At 37.6% G+C, this 18589-nt stretch overlaps 1 protein-coding gene across 1 annotated transcript in view; it reads right to left on the bottom strand.

The window, feature by feature from the left end:
- The window catches only part of LOC135172952 (forkhead box protein O), a 49506-nt gene that overhangs the window by 3686 nt on the left and 27231 nt on the right, over nucleotides 1–18589 (bottom strand). Inside the window, exons 2-7 of the mRNA XM_064139515.1 lie at nucleotides 14616–14740; nucleotides 14338–14526; nucleotides 14141–14256; nucleotides 12787–13016; nucleotides 12210–12560; nucleotides 11353–11674 (exon numbers count right to left, since the gene is read on the bottom strand). Coding sequence (XP_063995585.1) covers nucleotides 11459–11674; nucleotides 12210–12560; nucleotides 12787–13016; nucleotides 14141–14256; nucleotides 14338–14526; nucleotides 14616–14740 — 1227 coding nt within the window. The 3' untranslated portion in view covers nucleotides 11353–11458. The remainder of the gene's footprint in view (nucleotides 1–11352; nucleotides 11675–12209; nucleotides 12561–12786; nucleotides 13017–14140; nucleotides 14257–14337; nucleotides 14527–14615; nucleotides 14741–18589) is intronic.

The raw sequence follows: 18589 nt of genomic DNA, 5'->3' as shown, positions 1-18589 counted from the left end.
CGCGTCTTTCCGGCGCCAACTAACCCACCACTCTCTGCCACTGACTCTCGACGTTCAACTCCACCGAATGCTCTTCAATAAACGGCTCGGTTATCTCTTCAAAAGTTACCGCACTTTAACGGGCTCGAGAATGATCCATTGTCTGTTTAAAGTATCTGGAGAGATGTTTTTTTTTCGCTTGAACTTTTCGATATTCTCCATTGGTATTTTTTTTATTCCAATAAAATGTTTGGTCAAAGTATGACAAATATAATATTCCAGGATCCTGGCAGAATCGCTAGTCAACAGACACCTGAGGGCATTATAGCGAGTTACGGGCGCTGAAAAGGGAGAGGACGGGGTGAAAACTGTTCAGGACGATATTAAACCCATCTAGAACCTTTGTGGAAAATGACAATACACTTGTTCCCCAGGTTTTTCATAGAATGGGTATCCTCATGGTTGCGTCAGCATCTTTCAGTTTGCCCGAGTCCAAAAGTTTTGCACACTGGCGACAAGATATTTCAAGTGGTCGCTCACGCAGTCTCGATTTTACACCCCCAAATCCCCTCTCACCCGTAGCCCTTTACTGAAATATTGGAGGATTCTTTCTTTTCTGTTCACCCCTCACACAGCCGCATATTCTTCCACCTCGCTTAACTCTCCTTGTCTTTCTTATTTCCCTCCTCTCCACCCTTTTCTTCTCCCATTCTTTTCTGCTTTCTCCATGTGTGTGTAAGAGTTCCTCTTCTTTTTTCGTAGTTTTTTTTTTGTCGTCTTTTTCGCTCAATTTTATCTATCCAACTCTATTCTACTTTGTTCGTGGCTTTCCCACTCGTCCGCAAAAACTTTACAACTTACGAGTCGCGCCCTCGTATTCTTCAAATCGCTGGGACCCATACCACCCTCTTGCCATCGTGGAAAATGGGTACTAGGAGTAACCTCTGTGTTAACTACCCATGAATGAATTATTATTACGTCTAGAATCGTGCGCTAATTTATTTTTAAAAATAAAATTATTGAAGTACTCCAAGACAGAAAGAAAATCAGAGTTTTTCACGATTTTACATTTAAAATTAAAATGGACATTTAGTAGAACTTTCAACGAGAGAATCATAAAATTTAATTTACGGAAAAAAATCAAGTCTAGTGAGCATTGAATGGCATTCCAAATTTTGGAATTCGTTCTCGTCATTCACTGATGTTCTTAGCAAAGTATAGAAAATTTATAAAATAAAATTTTCGTAAAAAAGAGCCCATTGCAAATAAACCCTTTCACCCCCTTCAGTTCTCCAATCCCTGATTCAAATTATTACGCAACATTTTCACCTCACGAAATGTAAATGAAAGAAAGTGACTCACCAATAATTCCAGGGTGAAATTCCCTTCAACCTGAATTATCCAAGATTTGTAGTTGAGAAGGAATTCAATTAAATAATTATACTCTAGACGAGAAGCCACTCAACGGACAAGTTTATAGTTACGTTCAGCTAGATCCGCCAAGGACAGTACGTCTTAATATAAAGTGAGTTTTGCTGGATAAGTTTTGTGGGTGGGCAAGGGATGGAGGGGTTGTGCTGCAGCCAGCAACTAACTTATAATGCGATTTGTTTAATCGGCGCCAACTACTTTATCCCCTCTCTTTTTCCTTCGCACTGTTTCCAAGTGTACCCAGGGCATTGTGAAACTGTATAAGGTATCCTCCCCGTGCCCGTTCCACCCCTGTTTCATCGTGCACCAAACGGGAAGGATGAGAACGAGATAAGACAATGCGAGGGAAGTAGACAAAGAGCTTGGACACTTTTACTGTCTCAATCCTCAATCTTCATTTCCCCTCAATTCTTTTTTTTATCTTTTAGCTTTTATTCGAACTACTCCCAATTCGCTCCATATCTGTCCCCGATCTCCCAGATTTTTAGGGTTTTCAAAATTATGAGGGGGAGAAGATCGATTGAATGTTAATGGGAAAAAGGTCATTGCGATTTTCGTCGGGGAGAAAAAATTTCAGGATAAATCGTGCGATAACGGGCGTAATTAAGCATGGAAAAACAAACGAGTAACCCTATCATCACCGGTCTATCAATCAATAAGTGATAACAAATTAGTCCTTCTACAATACAAATTCTCAACGACCAATTCCCCAGAGCACATGCGCCATCCTGATTCACATTTCAACTAGGATTTAAGCTCCCTCAAATCACAATGCACGTCTCCCTCATTAAAAGCTCTACTACTAGCAATGCAGCACAATTTACGACCATAATGATCTCCAACTACCTCGCTAAAAGAAATCTATAAGCTCTGTATCGATCCCCCCTCGGTGGCCCTCCCTCAAAAATCATTCTAATAAAACCTAGATTGCGCCACTATTTCAATCGTTGAATCCGCGAAGCGATTGTGTCAAGTTTCGAGAGGATGGGATTCGTCAGGTTTCCGGGTGCCAGGATGTCTGGTTCCACCGTCGCCGATTTTCTCTCCTCCATCTCTCTCACATTCTATATCTATAACTACACCACACACTTTTCCAAAGCCCCCCCGTGCATTCACAAAACGGAAAAGAAGCATAAATTTCGGATTTTCGATCCGACGGTTGCGTTTATAAATTTTCATTCTTCGTTTATACATTTCCCAACCCGCCAAATTTCTGAGTAGTTATCAATGAAAAATCTGTGTGTAATGGACACTGAACCATCCGCGATAGTAAAATAAACAGAGATATGTGGAGAACGACCAAAAATTACCTAGGAAATGACATTAATAATTCGAAATTTACTGTATTCCCACACCAAATTCGATACCCACGTATTCCATTCCTTCACTTCCCCTGGCGTTTCAAAAGTGGATGATAAATTTAACAGTGATACGGTGCGACCCAGAAAAATTTTCTATCCAGTATCGGTGGCATAAATTTCCACTTACGTATATACACCACACATTGGAGTGAGAAACTGGCTGGAGGGGGTGAGAGAGCGGGGTTAAAAAAAGAGGAGAGAGTTTTTCGATAAAATATCGAAAGCACAACCATACGTCTCCCTGAACTGCAGACACCGGCGCCAACTCCAAATCAAATGTTCTAAAAAACTTATGAATATACAAAAATTAAAAAAAATAGAGAATCGGACTAAAAGCCCATTCTATGGAAGAGCTTTTTATCACTGATTTGTTGGATGGGCTACTGTGCCGTAGTGGAATGGTTAAATGTGCAAGGACTGCGGGACAATTTTATTTGGTCAGGATGAATGGTGTTAAAAAACAGATCAGCTGCAAAAAGAACGAGACTTTTGTAGTATTGATCTTAATGATATTTGACATTTCTTTAGAAGTCGCTAATAGATTTGTAAATTTTACTATTGAGTGTTCTTTATGAAGTTCTTCTTAATTGTCAATTATTTTTATAATGACGAGAGTCCAACTTAATAGACCCAAAGTAACAATTTATAAGAAAAATTATGAACCATGAACATTTTTTATCGCTTGTCTTCTCGTTATCCTGAGTGGCGGAATTGACGTTGATTTGCGCTCCTAAATTAACACGTCTGCCTCGGCGACTACTAGAAATAGTCAATTATTGAAATTTATTCAATACTCAGTAGAGGAATTTCAACGGTTCACGGAATTCCGCATAACTGAAATCGATCAATCATTTTCTTTTATCGTGCAGCTTAAATTTGGCATTTGCAGTGCGCGAGTAACATGTCATTTGGTAATTTGGTAGATTTTATCGGCAACAATATTATTCTCAATGACATACATTTTTAAAAGCAATTGCTTCAACAAGAAATGACAAAACTCTGGGAATTTTCACGATAAATGTCAGCTAAATTTAAACCTGCTCGCGCCAATTATTTCAAGCCCAGTGAGCACATGGAGGGATTTTAGCAGTGATGCTTGAACAGATATCGGAAGTTAATGTCGTGACAAAGCCGGAAGTGGATAACGAGTCTGTCAAGTGTGTATCAGAGTGTGATGCCATGAAATTATAAAATTGTCCAATTTCCCCCGACGATTTGGCGCATACACTCGCTGCGGTCTATTCACCCGCTTGTTGCATTTTATCATCCATTCATTCTTTGAGGAATGTGGGGGTGAGGGGTGAGGGAATGTTGGCAATGAAAACGCTAGCCAAAAAATACCGCTGAGAACGCTTATGGTAGTGAGAAACTCCGGAATATCGGGGCGATACAGTGGCCAGCATATGGGATTGTCTGACACAGGCCAGTTTCTAAGTCGGGGCGGCTCGACACGAGGGAGGAAACATGTTCTCCGAGGTGAAGCAACAAGTGTTGCTGCTTCTATGTAGTCTTTTGTGGAGCTCCGAAAAGTTCGTAGGATAATCTTGTTTTCCGCGGGAAGAATTAACTGCCTAATCGCATTTGAAAAAAAATCGGTAGAAAAATCCAGAACTTTGTTTAAGGGAAACAGAACCTCAGTGTTAATGTGAATATTTGAATTTCATGAAAATTATATGGAATTTTTAAATTAAAAATTCATTCAGAACTTATTGAACCACGAAATGAAGACTTTGCGGAGAAAGTTCTACAAAATTGGCTCCTCGGAATTATTAAGATTTGAAAGTAACATTGACGTTACCACTTGTTTTTTTTAAATGAGAAATTCAAAGTGGATAAAGATATACATTTCTCAATAGCATTGACTTGATAAAATTCGAGCCTGGTATAATTTTACCGAACGAATGTATTTACCTCGAAAACAAATGCTCCCACGGGACTAATTACTGCTCCAGAAATTATCGAGTAGATTTTTTCCCCTCAATATATTGATCCAAAAACAGCTCTAGAGGAATGCATAATTTTTTAGAGAACAATTTATCAGTGAAATAAAATTGTTTGATAATTTCTGATAGGGCAAACCATCTTTAGAAATATTTTCCGGCATTAAAACTAATCAGTATCAATAACGACAAATCAGTAAAGTTTATCACTCCGCATTCTATATTGAAACAATAAATACGCCCTGAGGAGAGATTAGTGCCCAATCATATGTAATTTTAATGGGAAGCGTTTTATCTTCTAAACAATTTACATCGGTATTCTCTAAATGACTGTAAAAAGGAATGTTTCGTAATTGAGATCTGATTGTAACTGACATGACCGGTTTTTCACTGTAACTCAAAAGAAAATTCCCAACGCGTGGAAAGTCTGACGGAACAGGAAATTAATGATGAAGTAAGTGTTCTTTTAATTTTGGAAAACTGAGTGCTCAATGATTTTCATTTAAAAAATGGTACTATTCAAGTTCGGCTCGTCCATTTTTTGATTCTTCCGGTCTTATCAAAAATCCCTATATGTCACGAGACCCGCTGAATCGCGCCCTTAATCTCGCCTCGCTCGGTTAGATTGCGACTTTTGGGCCCAATAACCTAAACGGATACAGCCGTATGTCATAAAATTTCTTCAGAGTCTCATGTCGTTCAAGTCCTGAGCTATTTTAATCGAACGGATAACCCCGATATGATGCCCCCATTCAGGACCAATGAATAATACAGCAGGGAAATGATCGGAATGAGAATTGAATTTTTCATGCTGTCATCAACCCCACGACCTTCAGTTTTGAAATAAATATGAACATTGACGATCAATCCTTAAAACTATCCAACCCCTACTGATGACAGCGAATATTCCAGGGGCGCATCAATTAATCTACCTCTCCGATCTTCCAGTTGAATAGTTAATATTAATTGATCGATTAATTATAGTAATTTTCCATCATCGTAACTCTGCACACGTCAAATCGAGGAAATCTTGAATATTAGTGAAGCTTCCACCCTAGGGGAGATCGCGACGCATTTGTAATTGTTTACTCTCTCGGAAATTAGAATTAGAAGTGCAAAATCAATCTTTGAGAAAGGTGATATTTTTGCAAAGATATCACAAAGTGTAAATATTCGCAAGTGTGGCATATGCTAGGCGACAGATGGTTAATAAAAAATGTTTCACTTATAAAAAGAACGTCGAGGCTGAGCACTGTCGATTTCATTTTTCCATTTTGATCGCATTATTCCCGATGAAAATGAAAGAAGGACGATAAGAAAAGAAGTCTCTGGTGAGAAAATTATATGAAGAAGGTAGAAGAAGCGGAGGATAGGGAAAAAAAGTTGGAGATCCTGGGGAAGGAAGAGATGTCGTCTACTTGAAGTCGACCCGCGTGTCAAATCAAATTTGCCTCATTTGCCCCTCGAGGCGACGACTTTTACCCAGTCGAGAGAGGAATCTATTAGAATAATTTTTATGAATCCAATTTTAAATTCTTCCAAACAAAGTTACTTCACTGTCACCTTCTGACAGGGGGCACCTTATTAAGTCGACTCTATCAGTCGGTTTCGCTTTTTTTTCCCCAAGAGATTCCATGTGGTGAGAACTAGTCTGTCACTTACAAGGCTGGGAGGAGTGCAAAAGAATTCTTATCGGTATGAAATTGATTTTTTAAGTAATTTACGGTTATCGCTGGATCTAGAATGAAGGGATGCAGATCGAGGGAGCAAAAGTTATAAGACGGGGAAAAAGGGTTTCGGTTAAAACTTGTGTATTTTCTTATCACCTGGGCTGAGGAATTTTAAAAAATTTCTCGCTCGTCTCATTGATGTACAGTCCAACGAATTTAATCGGAAATATAATGTGCACACTTGTGTTTTTTCCGTTTCCACAGTTTTATATTCCATTGAAAATGTATGAAGTGATTCTACGCATATTCTATTTCATAATCGTTAAATAAGGAAATGATATTTCATTATTTTTTGATTTAATAATGTCAAATGCCTAAACTATTTGTAAAGCGTTTATAATCTTTTTTTAGTCAATGGATTGCTATTCAGACGATCATTTTGAATATTATGCTGAAATAAATGGAATCACATTTTAAAATATTTTTACTATTAAGTCGAAGTTGAAAGGTGATTTTAATAGCTGTATTAGTTGATTAGATTTTGATGGTAATGTTAAAAAATTCGATTTTGGACTCGTAACGTAACATATATCCCTACGTTTTTTTACCATACATCGGGGCAAAGAATTGAGTTATTGATATCACAAAAATGAAATTTTCTGTACGAAATTCCGAGGATTCGTTTCGCAAGAGCCCCATGACCTTCAACACTCAGTAAAAATGGAGGAAATATTCCTTTATCACTTATTCATTTTCCGTGATGGACGCGCTTGACACGAACAATGTGCCAGTCGATTGATTTTTCTCCACGTCACTAGAGTCACACTGTGTTGCCTGGTGACTACTAGAAGGGAGAATGAAAAAAAAAACACCCGAGAAATCGTTGAGAGAAGCCTTGAGGTGCTGTATTCCTACCGGATGCTGATTGGTCAATGTTTTCTACATCTCCGGTGATAAAGCTACACGGCAACTCCTTTGATATTAAAAGCTCAGTACGTACCCGGACTTATTGGATAAAAATCAAATATCAGACACTAGAAAGGCTGAATCACCCACCACAAGCAGTCATATGCCACATGTCTGATTACAGATGGTATTTATTCACTGGAATTGTCAAATATCGATATGAAATTTACTGAGCACTTGAATTTGTCTTCAAAGCCCTCAAGAAAAATATTAAATTTTTTATTACAATTCTCAGTCTAATACGTGGGACATGCTCTCATTGTCATCTCAAATTCTTCCCGCCTCTTTCTAAATGCCTGATACGATATGTGCACTGTGGTCCCTGATAATTACCGGATATTTGTTGTTCAATATTTATCGAGCTATCTCCTATCTCAAAGCGGTAATAAATTGTCACTATCGAATAAAAATTTATTTTCAGCAATCAAAACATTCATTTATGTGACAAAAACATCACATCAAATGTTTTTTGTAATTAAAAAAAATTAATTCAATCCAAATAAATGATTTTTTTGGGTATGATTGCATACACCGATTCAGGGCAATTTAGGTACTATTCGTCAGGGTAAATTAATGAGAGGATATTTTTATGAACGGCCAAAAACGTGGTTATATGCGTGTTTGCATATCGAACCCTTCGGGCATATCCACATGTTTTTCTTGTATGATGTACGCATTTGTTGCAGTCTAAACTGCCTCTGGGGATGAAATGTTACGGTTTCTTCATAAGCTTCTCGCTCATGAGGACAACAACAAAAAGGATATGCGGATTATATGAATCATACATATTCATGAAAATGACAGGCCTTCAGGCGAAGAAGAACATTAAAAAAGAATGAAACTCGATTCCATGATATTTTTGGTTGTTAATAAGATTGAGGGGAAAACGAGTCTTTTAATTTAGAAAATTATCTTGAGGATTAACACTCCTTTATCTGATTCAGAATTGTTCATTGAAAACTAATTAAACAGATTATTTAATATGTGGATTGCATGGGTGAACATTTTCCCGGTTTCTGTGACAATTTTCATTTTATATTGAAAACTACTCTAACAGCCAAATTGTAGATGACACACAGCCATGATTAGCTCATGTTATGCGTCAGAAAAACGTAAGTTTCTCAATTTTTAATTTTATTCGTATAAAATTTTATCATCACATATCACAATTTGACTCTTGGATCGGCCTTGACTGTGAGGTTGTGAGTAAAAGTAGATAGATAATCTCAATGAAAATTTTATCTCTCTCTAATTCCCAGATATTCTCGAAAAGCTGGCCTTGAAATCAAGGTGACATATCTTGTTTTACGACTTCACGGTTCATTTAAAAATCATATTCCCAATTAAGAGTCTTTTCCTTTTCTTTTCATTAAAGAGAAGGAAACATAAATGTTCTCGAGTTTGTTCCAATATCAGACGTTAAACCTTCCAATGGTTTATTAAAGATACCTTTATTAACCTTTTATTTCTATCAATTCAATCTCTTTTTTTATCATAAATAAATGTTGCATTAGTTCGAATCAAGGCTTTATTAAGCTGAGAGAATTTATGAAGGAAAACTTCAGATATAGAGTAATACCGTCTGCAAAAGATGAATCATCATCGACTGAATTGTGAAAAGTAATAAAATTATCAGCTTGGAAAAAGGTACGCTGGAAATGTATAAAAAATTCCAAGTAATCTAATTGCTTTCGAACGCCTCATTGCTCTCGATACATCGAATGATGTTAAATAGAAATGCTCCGAATTCAAACATCCATCAAAATTATTATCCCCAATCGCTCAACGACATCATTAAGCATTCATAATATCCTATTTTAATCCCCCATTCAATGCCCATAATCCATACCCAAGTGGAAACAATCCATTCACTTATGTAATGCGCTAAAAAGCTCTAAATCCAGGGATATTTCTTTCACAAACTGAAAAAGGGGTACAGAAATATCACGTAATTGACGAAATTTCTATGCAAGCAGGAGCCATCCATAGCGCAATAAAAATGAATTTATTAACTGACAGATAAATTGTTATGCGACGTAGTTAGAAAAATGAGATGTTTGAAACTAAAGTATCATTACTAGAGCGCTTAATGCACAGCCAAATATATCGTCTTTTGGATATAAAACTAAAAACCAATAACGAGCTTCAATTACAGATTCTTAGAACATTCAAATGCATCCTTTTTTCGGATGTCGTCAATGGTGGCAAATGAAAATTCTTTCGTTTCAAACATCTATCAGAATAATAATCCCCGATTAGTTCACCGTATTATTAAATATTCACGACATACTCAGGTGAAAAGAATCTCTTCTCCCATGTAATATAGTAAAAAGCTTTAACTCCAGTAATTACATGTTTTTCTTAGAAGCTGAAAAACAGGTCGCAGAAAAACCACGTAATTGACGGAATTTCTGTGAAGGTAAAGAGCTACTGGCAGCGCAACAAATATGAGTTTATTAATTGAAAGAAAAAAAATCTTGTGCAACGCAGTTACAAAAAAGTAGAAGCTTGAATATAAAGTATCATTATGGGAGTATTTAATATGCAGACCAATGTATATTTGTCTAAAAACAGGTAAAAAGATGAATAAGAGACCATCACATAACTATACTTAAGTGATTCAAATGCGTCATTTCTGCGTATGCCTTGATTAATTCCTAATGAAAATTCTTCCAATTCAAACATTCATCAACACAGTTATCCTCGACCATCCCACTGCATTATTAATTATTCATAATGACACTTTTTAATCCCCCATTCAATTCCTATGATTCATACTCAAGTGAAAAGAATCTCTTCCCCTGTGTAATGTAGTAAAAAGCTCTAAATCTAGGAATTATATTTTTTTCCCTCACAAGCTGAAAAAAAGGTCACGGAAAGAAACCACGTGATGGACGGGATTCCTACGAAGCTAGCAGCCACTTGGGTTGGAAAACTGGGTGCGAGAGTCTGAAAGTCAACGGCTATTCTGCCAGACGTTCCCTGGCGCCAGTGCTACTACCTTAACTCCGTCGGCGAGCCTTCCCTCTTACGTCCCTCCCTCACCCCCCCTTCCCCTACCAACATTTTTGGATTTGGCCTGCTCTCACCACTTTCCAACCCCGTCGATCTCATTCCCCAAAAGCGTCGCAAGAATTATAAAGTTGCTCAAGGAGAGATCTGAAAACTCTCCTTACCGTCGTTTTTTTTATTCCAACATGTAGTCCTCCTCACCCACCCGGAGCAAGCGTTTTCCTCCATCCTCTCACCTCCGACTCCTCTTCTGTTCATTCGTTACATTCTTTTCCAACTTTTTTGGCGAAAAACTTTTCCAAACGCTTCTTGACTGTCTCTTTTTATCCTCATACTTTAGCCCCTCTACGTCGACTTCCGTTTGTCCTTTCCTTTATGATTCTTTATGTCTCTTTTATTAAATTTGAAATTTCAGATCGTAATTCAAAATTTTGAGAAGGTTTTTAACTCTCCCCAAGTTACTTATGGAGGAAGGAGAACTTGCGATTCAAGTTTTCCACGCAAATTGTTGCAAAGTATTTCCGATAGCAAAATTCAATTTCTATTGCTGTAAATTTATTCTACCGGATTGAAGAGCGAAAATAAACTTGAAATAACTGGGGTTGCGTCACCAATTAGGGCGGGTGTTCCTGGAAATAAAGCTTCCTCCCTCGAATGACCTACCCCCCACATATGATATCTGACTTTTCAATTGAAATTGCGATCATTTCCAAATCCGATTCCTGAATACGCCATATTAATGCGTTTGGTCGCAAAACCGGCCGGTTGTCAACAAAATCGTCGGAGAGTCTGAATTTTCAACCCATTAAAGCTCAAGCTAAACCCGTCATGTAATCGCTCCAAAATGGATGTTTCCAAAGGTTTTCGATTCAAGAACTTTTCCAAACTTTTTTTGTCACTTCGTCAACACTTTTTCTCACTGCTGTCAACACCCTATGTGTCTCTAACTTGACCCTGTGGGTCACTTTAATATCAATTTATTTTTTAACTCACCAGTATATTGCCGCTTAGATCCACTAAATTGAGAAAAACGCGTTTGATGCGGCAGCATGGAAGTTGCGGAGAACGAGGCTGGTGTCGTTGTTAGTGCACACCACTGCTAGTGAACCCACGAGGGTGCTGCAGCAGGTGTCGTTGGATTTGTAGTGGCATAAACGCCACTAGATGGATTTGACGAGCCAACCTGGTTGTTTCCCATAACAACATTACTCTGATTCATGGCAGTGTCTGTAACTTGGACGGCTGCTGTACCCATTATTCCTTGTTGAAAGTTAAAGTCCAACGTACCGTCCATTGAAAGCTCGTGCTTGATTACCTTTAACATAGAAATGAGGATTATTAAGCCTAGTGTGGTAAGCACACGCGATCCTGTGACTTCGGCCATCACCACAGGGATTCGTTGCAGGTTTATTCAAATTCTAGCATTACTGAAATGATTTTATACAGCTGGCACGTGCTTAGGGAGTTTCCAGTAGCATTACGAAACGGGCACTACCACGTGCCGTGGGAAAAACTAATTAATTTGTCGCAGACACTTTGATTTCTCTATTAATTCGATCCTTCCGCCAATTGTATTTGCTGTATTCAGATTTTCCCTTTTTCTTGGGAAGAAACCATAACAAACATATTTCACATCTGCGACTAAATTACTCAAATGTGGTCTCATTACGAATTTGGCAACCTACCGTGGCATATAATTCTCAAGTCGGAGTACTTCAAAAAGTTTGTCAGTTCAAAACATTAATGACGCCCAGAAAGAATGACAATTCAACCCAATTAACTAATTTTCTTCAATGTGTGAAAACGCTATCAACGTCTGATTCATCTCCAAAAAACAATTATCTTGTTACCTCGTCCACATTACAGTCGAAACCACCGTGGAGTCCCTCAATATTAATATTCAAGTCATCAAGCAACGTTGTATTATTTAATGCGCCCATTAATTGACCCATCATTGTACTTGGTGTGGAGGTTGGCGTATGAGGGGGACTAGAATTCGTTGGTCTCGTTTGACCCAGCCTCTGTTGATTCTGCTGTTGCGTTTGACTTTGAGTTTGCAGGAGGTACTGTAGCTCTTGCTCGTTTACTGTTCTCATTTGTTGCTGTTGTTGGGCCTGTTGCGTTTGCTGTTGAGCACCCAGTGGTGATGAGCTAGGTTCACTCTGGTAAGATGGCGACATCCCCGAGACTGGACTCAAATTCTAAAGGGAAAATCACAGTTAGATCTGAACGTCGAGGGGAAGCATTTCTTTGGGTGTAGAGAATTTACACAATAACAATGTCTTTAAACGTTATGAATGAATTTAACATGACCCTTGCGAACTACGATGTGGATTTTTCAACTGACTCCTTGCAGAACTATGAAAAAGTACTCCCCCCCTCCCCCTCGATTAGACATAATAATCACGTATCTAATTTATCACGCACCATTTGACACGTGCAGGGTTGAAGACGATGAATGGGACATCTTTGTTGGTTTGCAGACTGTGGAGTTGGGGGTAGACCGTACGGTGACGTTGCTTTACGCAGAGTGTTATTTCGCTGGTATTGAGCCTCGAAGTAGGAAGGTGGTGGCACTGTTTGTTGTTGATGATTCGGTGGAGATGTTTGATACAACTGGTAGGGCTCCAATTTCATCGACTCGGCAAGATTACCGGCTTGAAAGACAGATGCGGAGAAAAAAGTGAGAAAGCATCTTCCTTGAAGTATAGTATGTTATATGAATATAAAAAAAGAACGATATTCATCTAGTCTTGAGAACCATCCCGTGAAAATTACATTGCTTCCGATATAATTCTCTACTATTTTTTTCCTTTCCGAAAGAAAAATTATTCAACAATGAAAAAACGGAATACGGATACGATAAGCTTCGTGAAAAACTGAGAGGGAAAAAAGTCGCTGAACCAAGTAATTGGATATCTTTAAATTAATGACAATGACTGCACCCTAACCCGCCCCTAGTCAATCCAAATAACTTTCGTTTGACGCATTCCAATCGTTAACGAACGTTATGGTGTAAACGGCCTTCAACTACTTGAACCAAGACACTTGTTTATTTAGTGCGTAAAACAAATCTATAGATCTAACAATGAAGTGATAAAATGAGATGAACGAATCCGATCGTCTCTGAAAGGCGTCTTTCAGGAAAATGCGAGGGGGGCTTGTGTCTACCACTCACCTGAGAAATAGCGACAATTCTTGCAGTCCAGCCCTTGTCATTGGATATAAATTCACATTGCATAACATTCTTTGATCAATCAATTAAATATTTGAATATTGTGATAAAGGTTATCCAAAATGATGAAACGACTGCAAGAATTATAATTATCTCCATCTGAGTGGAATCGTCACTATCTGGTTGAGTTTAAGTTATATCATAAATACTGAATACCACGATGGACTGCTTTCATAATCGAAAAATGACAAAAGGGTTTTTTCGGCGAGAATTACACATAAACAGTAATGCTGACATTACCAGACGTTGATCAATTTAGATAACAGTCGACTAATAATGAATCCATCTGCAGTGTCACTCACCTGAAAATGACTTGTCAATTGTCCTTGAAATTTCAATTGATTTCAAACAATCTAAACAGTCTTCTCCGTAAGGGAAAGGCTATTGATGCCCTTTGGAACCTGTTATTCCCTTTTACACAAAAGATCGCTATCTACTTTCAATGCAGAAATAATTTTAAAGACTCGTACTAAATTCAACCGAATTCAAATGGACTCGGTTTACCACTTCGTTTCTACATCGTTCATAAACATAACTCCTATATACCTAATTGCTCAGGACTATAAGAGGAGGCGTAACTTCCAGTCCAGTCTGGCTCCCCAAGGACCGCAGGAATGGGACTCAGGCGGCCAACTGATGAGGCATTACTTGAAGCTCTTGGCCTATTTCGAAAAAAGAACATTTCGATCATTTAGCGTAATGGCCAATGAGAAATTTTCAACTTGTGGCGATGGATTCATTACCGAAAATCAGGAGACAGCTGGAATCCTCCAGCGTGAAGTGGACTGTCAGGAAATTGATCAAGACCCTCACTGACACTGCTGCTGGGACTCGGGGTTGCATCAGCTTGTAACCCATTCCTCAACGCCTCGACCTTCTTCTTAACTCGACCCCTCCGCTTCTCAAATTTACTCGTCTCCATTGATGTCGCTCTACGGATATCCGAATAATTCATCAATGTATCATGTGGAATGACGCGGAAGAACAAATTCTTCATGCTATCTATTCATCGTTTATTTACCTCCTTCGGGCTGATTTTCCGGGCTTAGCGTCTGGATTTATCATCCACCAGGAGCTCTTTCCTGTTCCTTCATTCTGCACTCGCATAAATCTGTTATGCAAGGACAAATTGTGCCTTATCGAATTCTGAAACAGAAATCAATGACGGAATATTTAACGGGATCGACATGTGTATGTATTCAACAATCGATTATTGAATGGATTGAGTCTTATAAGTAATGTCAAATTCATATCCAGTTGTTTTTCCAAAGAAATCCTCACTTTAAGTAAAGGATATCCGATCAATCTGCAAATCTCCTCTTTTCACCTCTTCAAATTACAAAAACAGCCCCCCATGATGTTGGGCCTTTACGGTGTAATTTGAGGCCAATAAGGTACCTATACCTCTCCCTTAAGGTGTAGCGAAGAGTCTTTCATTCATTCGATACACTATCAAAGAACGCGAACGAGAGTTAAATGAGTGGTACTTCCTGTGTGTGATCAGGTCCCCTCATTCACCTACTGTCTCCTATTTTTAATTAGTTACCGGAATTTCACTGGTAAGTTGAGAATGATAAAAATAAAAATTATCGGTTGGGCTGCAAAAATGGTCTCTTCATCGAAACTAGACATTTCTTCTGCTCTATGCTCAGAAGATGAAATTTCTCATCGCATTCCAATAGATTCAATCATCTTTTTTTTTTTCATACCCACTATTTTCCCATAAATGCTAGTCATGGAATACCCTCGCATGGTCCATACTAACCACAGAACTGGACATTTTTACGAGAATCCATCGGGCGTCGATTGATCGAGTCAGTTTGAAGGTATCGAACAGTCGTCCATAGAAAGTCTACTGGAGCCGGCTTCACCCGTAGATGGGTTTTCGGAGTTGGAGTGAGGAAGTCCATGTATACATAACGCAAAGTGGAAGTAAAAGGAAAACGTTTTCTGGATTGTAGTTGTGGGGTTATACGAGATATATTCTCAGGGCAAACTTTTACTTTGATTGGTACGGAAGGGTCGGACAACGGTGGCCGCTTTAGGTTCGGGAATATCCCCAGGATGAGGAGGATAAAGGGGTAAACTCATACTCATCGCAGTCTCGTAGTCTCGCGCGAGATATACCTCTCTTCCCTTGTAACTGTAGTTAAAAGTTCTTCGGAGATGGCAACGAGTCGCCAACTACGACGACGGCCGCCACGGGTTTATTGTTACAGATATAACCATCAAAAGCACTCTTATATATTTCGTTGTTACTGCCCCTGAGGATTTTTAGAGCTGTCCTACGAGTACATCGGGAGTATTTCAAATGCAAAAATGGCAGAGTACAAGTTTTAAAACGATCTTCGAGTCAACAGAGGGTAGTAACTAGGGGCAATCATTTTTGTCAGTCCAATGTCTGTTGAGACAGGTTTCTTTATAGTCAGGGCTTTATTGAATTTATTATTATAGTATTTTTATTTAACGATTGCTTTATTTATTTCCAACACTTTACTTTATCGCGTAGAAAAAAATAATCTATTTATAGACAATCTATATTTGGATTTTGACAAGTACTTTATTTTAGAATCCAATCATGATTTTTTTCAAGCTTGAACTAAAGGGTTTCATAGATTGTACAATTATCACACATTATTGGCCCCCAATAGTATCAATGGCCCTTTTAAATGATATTCTTCTTTTACTTTAGGTGAAGAAAACAGAAAAAATATATGACTCATTAAAAATTCAAACACTCATTTAAAAACGATTATTGAAGAGTCTATTCTGCTTATCGAGTAATTTATGATGCCTATTTATATTCTCCTATGTACCGTAATCTTTTGTTCGCATTAATTTAAAAAAAAGAAAACCATTACTTATGGTTTATTTTTATATGATTTTTATGTCTATATTTATTTAATAAGAACATAAATGCAAGTTATGAGTTCATCTGAAAGCTATGAGGTGTATTTCTGATGTTTAAAGTTTAGATTCCAGCAATAAAAAATAAACGCAAAAAGCCAATGCGGAAAGGAAAAGAAGATGAAGAGGTTTATGATGACTTCTAATAAATTATTCAATAATTAAATCGCAGTTGGGAACAACTTCTTGAACACCACGCATTTTTCCTCCATTATTATTGGAATAAAAATCAATGAACATGGGAAACACTCCGGTTTCACTCTTCCGACATTTGCCACTGTCATTTTAAATTAACAAAATTTTTCTCGACAGTACAAAAGAAAGAAATGAATTTAAGCTACTGAAAGTGAAGCACTAAAGCTATTCCAAATTAATGAGAACAATTTCCACATTAACTTTTCAAATATCTTCCACTAATTGCACAATTTATTATGAACTGTAAACTTAAAGCTCATAAATTAAAAACCGGAAAAAACGTAAACGCAAATTTTTTATTACATGTTCTAGCAACGTGGTCATTTTATTTACGTAACATATTAATTCCTTCACACGTGTCGCAATTTTATAAATATCTCTCCATCTCGCCGATGAATAATAATCATCCACAGGATTGTTGTAATTTAACAACAATTAATAAGGTTGATATTCATAATTGCTCCCGTGAGGAATTGACCATGAGTCCATCACAATGTAAGCGCACAACGACGAGTCAAGACTCTTGCGTGAGTTTCATTCATGGTCATCGGCTTTTCGATAAGGAAACGCGGAAAATCGATAGTCACGTGATGGTCTAATTTGTCTTTTTGTGGTCATCGTGGGGACGAATGTTACGAGGTTTTCCCTGTCTTTTCGTGTCCATTTAGCGCATCTGGTTGATTTTTTATTTATGATTGACAGTATTAATTTTCATGAACACGTAAGAGATTACGAAGAAATACTAGTTACCTCTGCGCTTAGATTGAAAAACCCATTTCCGCTCCATAATTATGTATTGCAAGAGAAATTTTAATTAAAATTCATCCTTGAAATTTAGTAGTTTCGTAGAGTCGAGTAGCAAAAGAGAATATTCTCCATTAAAAAATATAAGGCAAATATAACACTCGGTGTAATAATCCCAATATGTTTATACGAAACAAATGTATTTCGTAGAGTTTTTGAAAGTCCCTGATTGAAATTTGGTTCAAATAAATCACTGATTAAAATCACAGGAATAAATGTGCTTATTGATTGGCAAGTACAATATTGTCAGTGAAAATAGGAACATAAAAAAAATTGATGCACAATGTCAATCAAATAATTTATCAAAAGAAACATTAACGGGAGACACAATTGCATACACAGAGAATGCCAGATTTTCCAGCGATTTAACAATCGGTATTTGTTGGGAACTCGGGGCTATTTTACCACACGAATACGATGAATATTCAATGGTTTTTCCGGAGACACGGAATAAAATTGATCGAAGCGATTTCTCTTGCCTGCTCTAAACGATCTTTGAACTTTACTCCAATTTCGATTTATTCTATGTAAGAGACAAAGGATTTGTATTTTGTGGGCTCAATAAAACTCGCAAAATTGAAAAATTCCGATGCTGTTAGTTTTTAAAAAGGACGTGTTTTCTTTTCTACTCTTATCAGACCGTGGTTTTTCATATCTTTGTCAAAATGTGTGTTAATCTTTTGATCCTCCGGATGTGGTTTTTGTCTTGTCCGTGTACTACAATAATAACGGAAACGGCATAATTTTATACCAATTATTCGAAATTGTAAACATCTACTTCTATTTATTTTCAGCGCCTGATTTTTTCGCTTAATTTTGTCTTTATATATACGACTACCAAATAATATAAGACATGATGATATGATAAATGTTCCTGTGCATATTTTGCTAGGCAACCGCTGCAAAAAATGTTCTTATTAATCGTCAACTCATACTTAAATATTTTCACTCACCAAAAAACGTGTTAAGAACAGACACTTTTTGATAGCAAAAAAATTGTCTCATTCTGACCAATCAGTAATCAGAAAAGTAATTTTATCTGACCCATTCTTGTCTTCCACTCTCTATGGTGCACCGCAGGCATCCGGA

This window comes from Diachasmimorpha longicaudata, chromosome 1, assembly GCF_034640455.1.
Source record: "Diachasmimorpha longicaudata isolate KC_UGA_2023 chromosome 1, iyDiaLong2, whole genome shotgun sequence".
Lineage (NCBI taxonomy): Eukaryota > Metazoa > Arthropoda > Insecta > Hymenoptera > Braconidae > Diachasmimorpha > Diachasmimorpha longicaudata.
The sequence above is the reverse complement of the archived record's forward strand: the minus strand, read 5'-3'. Positions and strand labels throughout refer to the sequence as shown.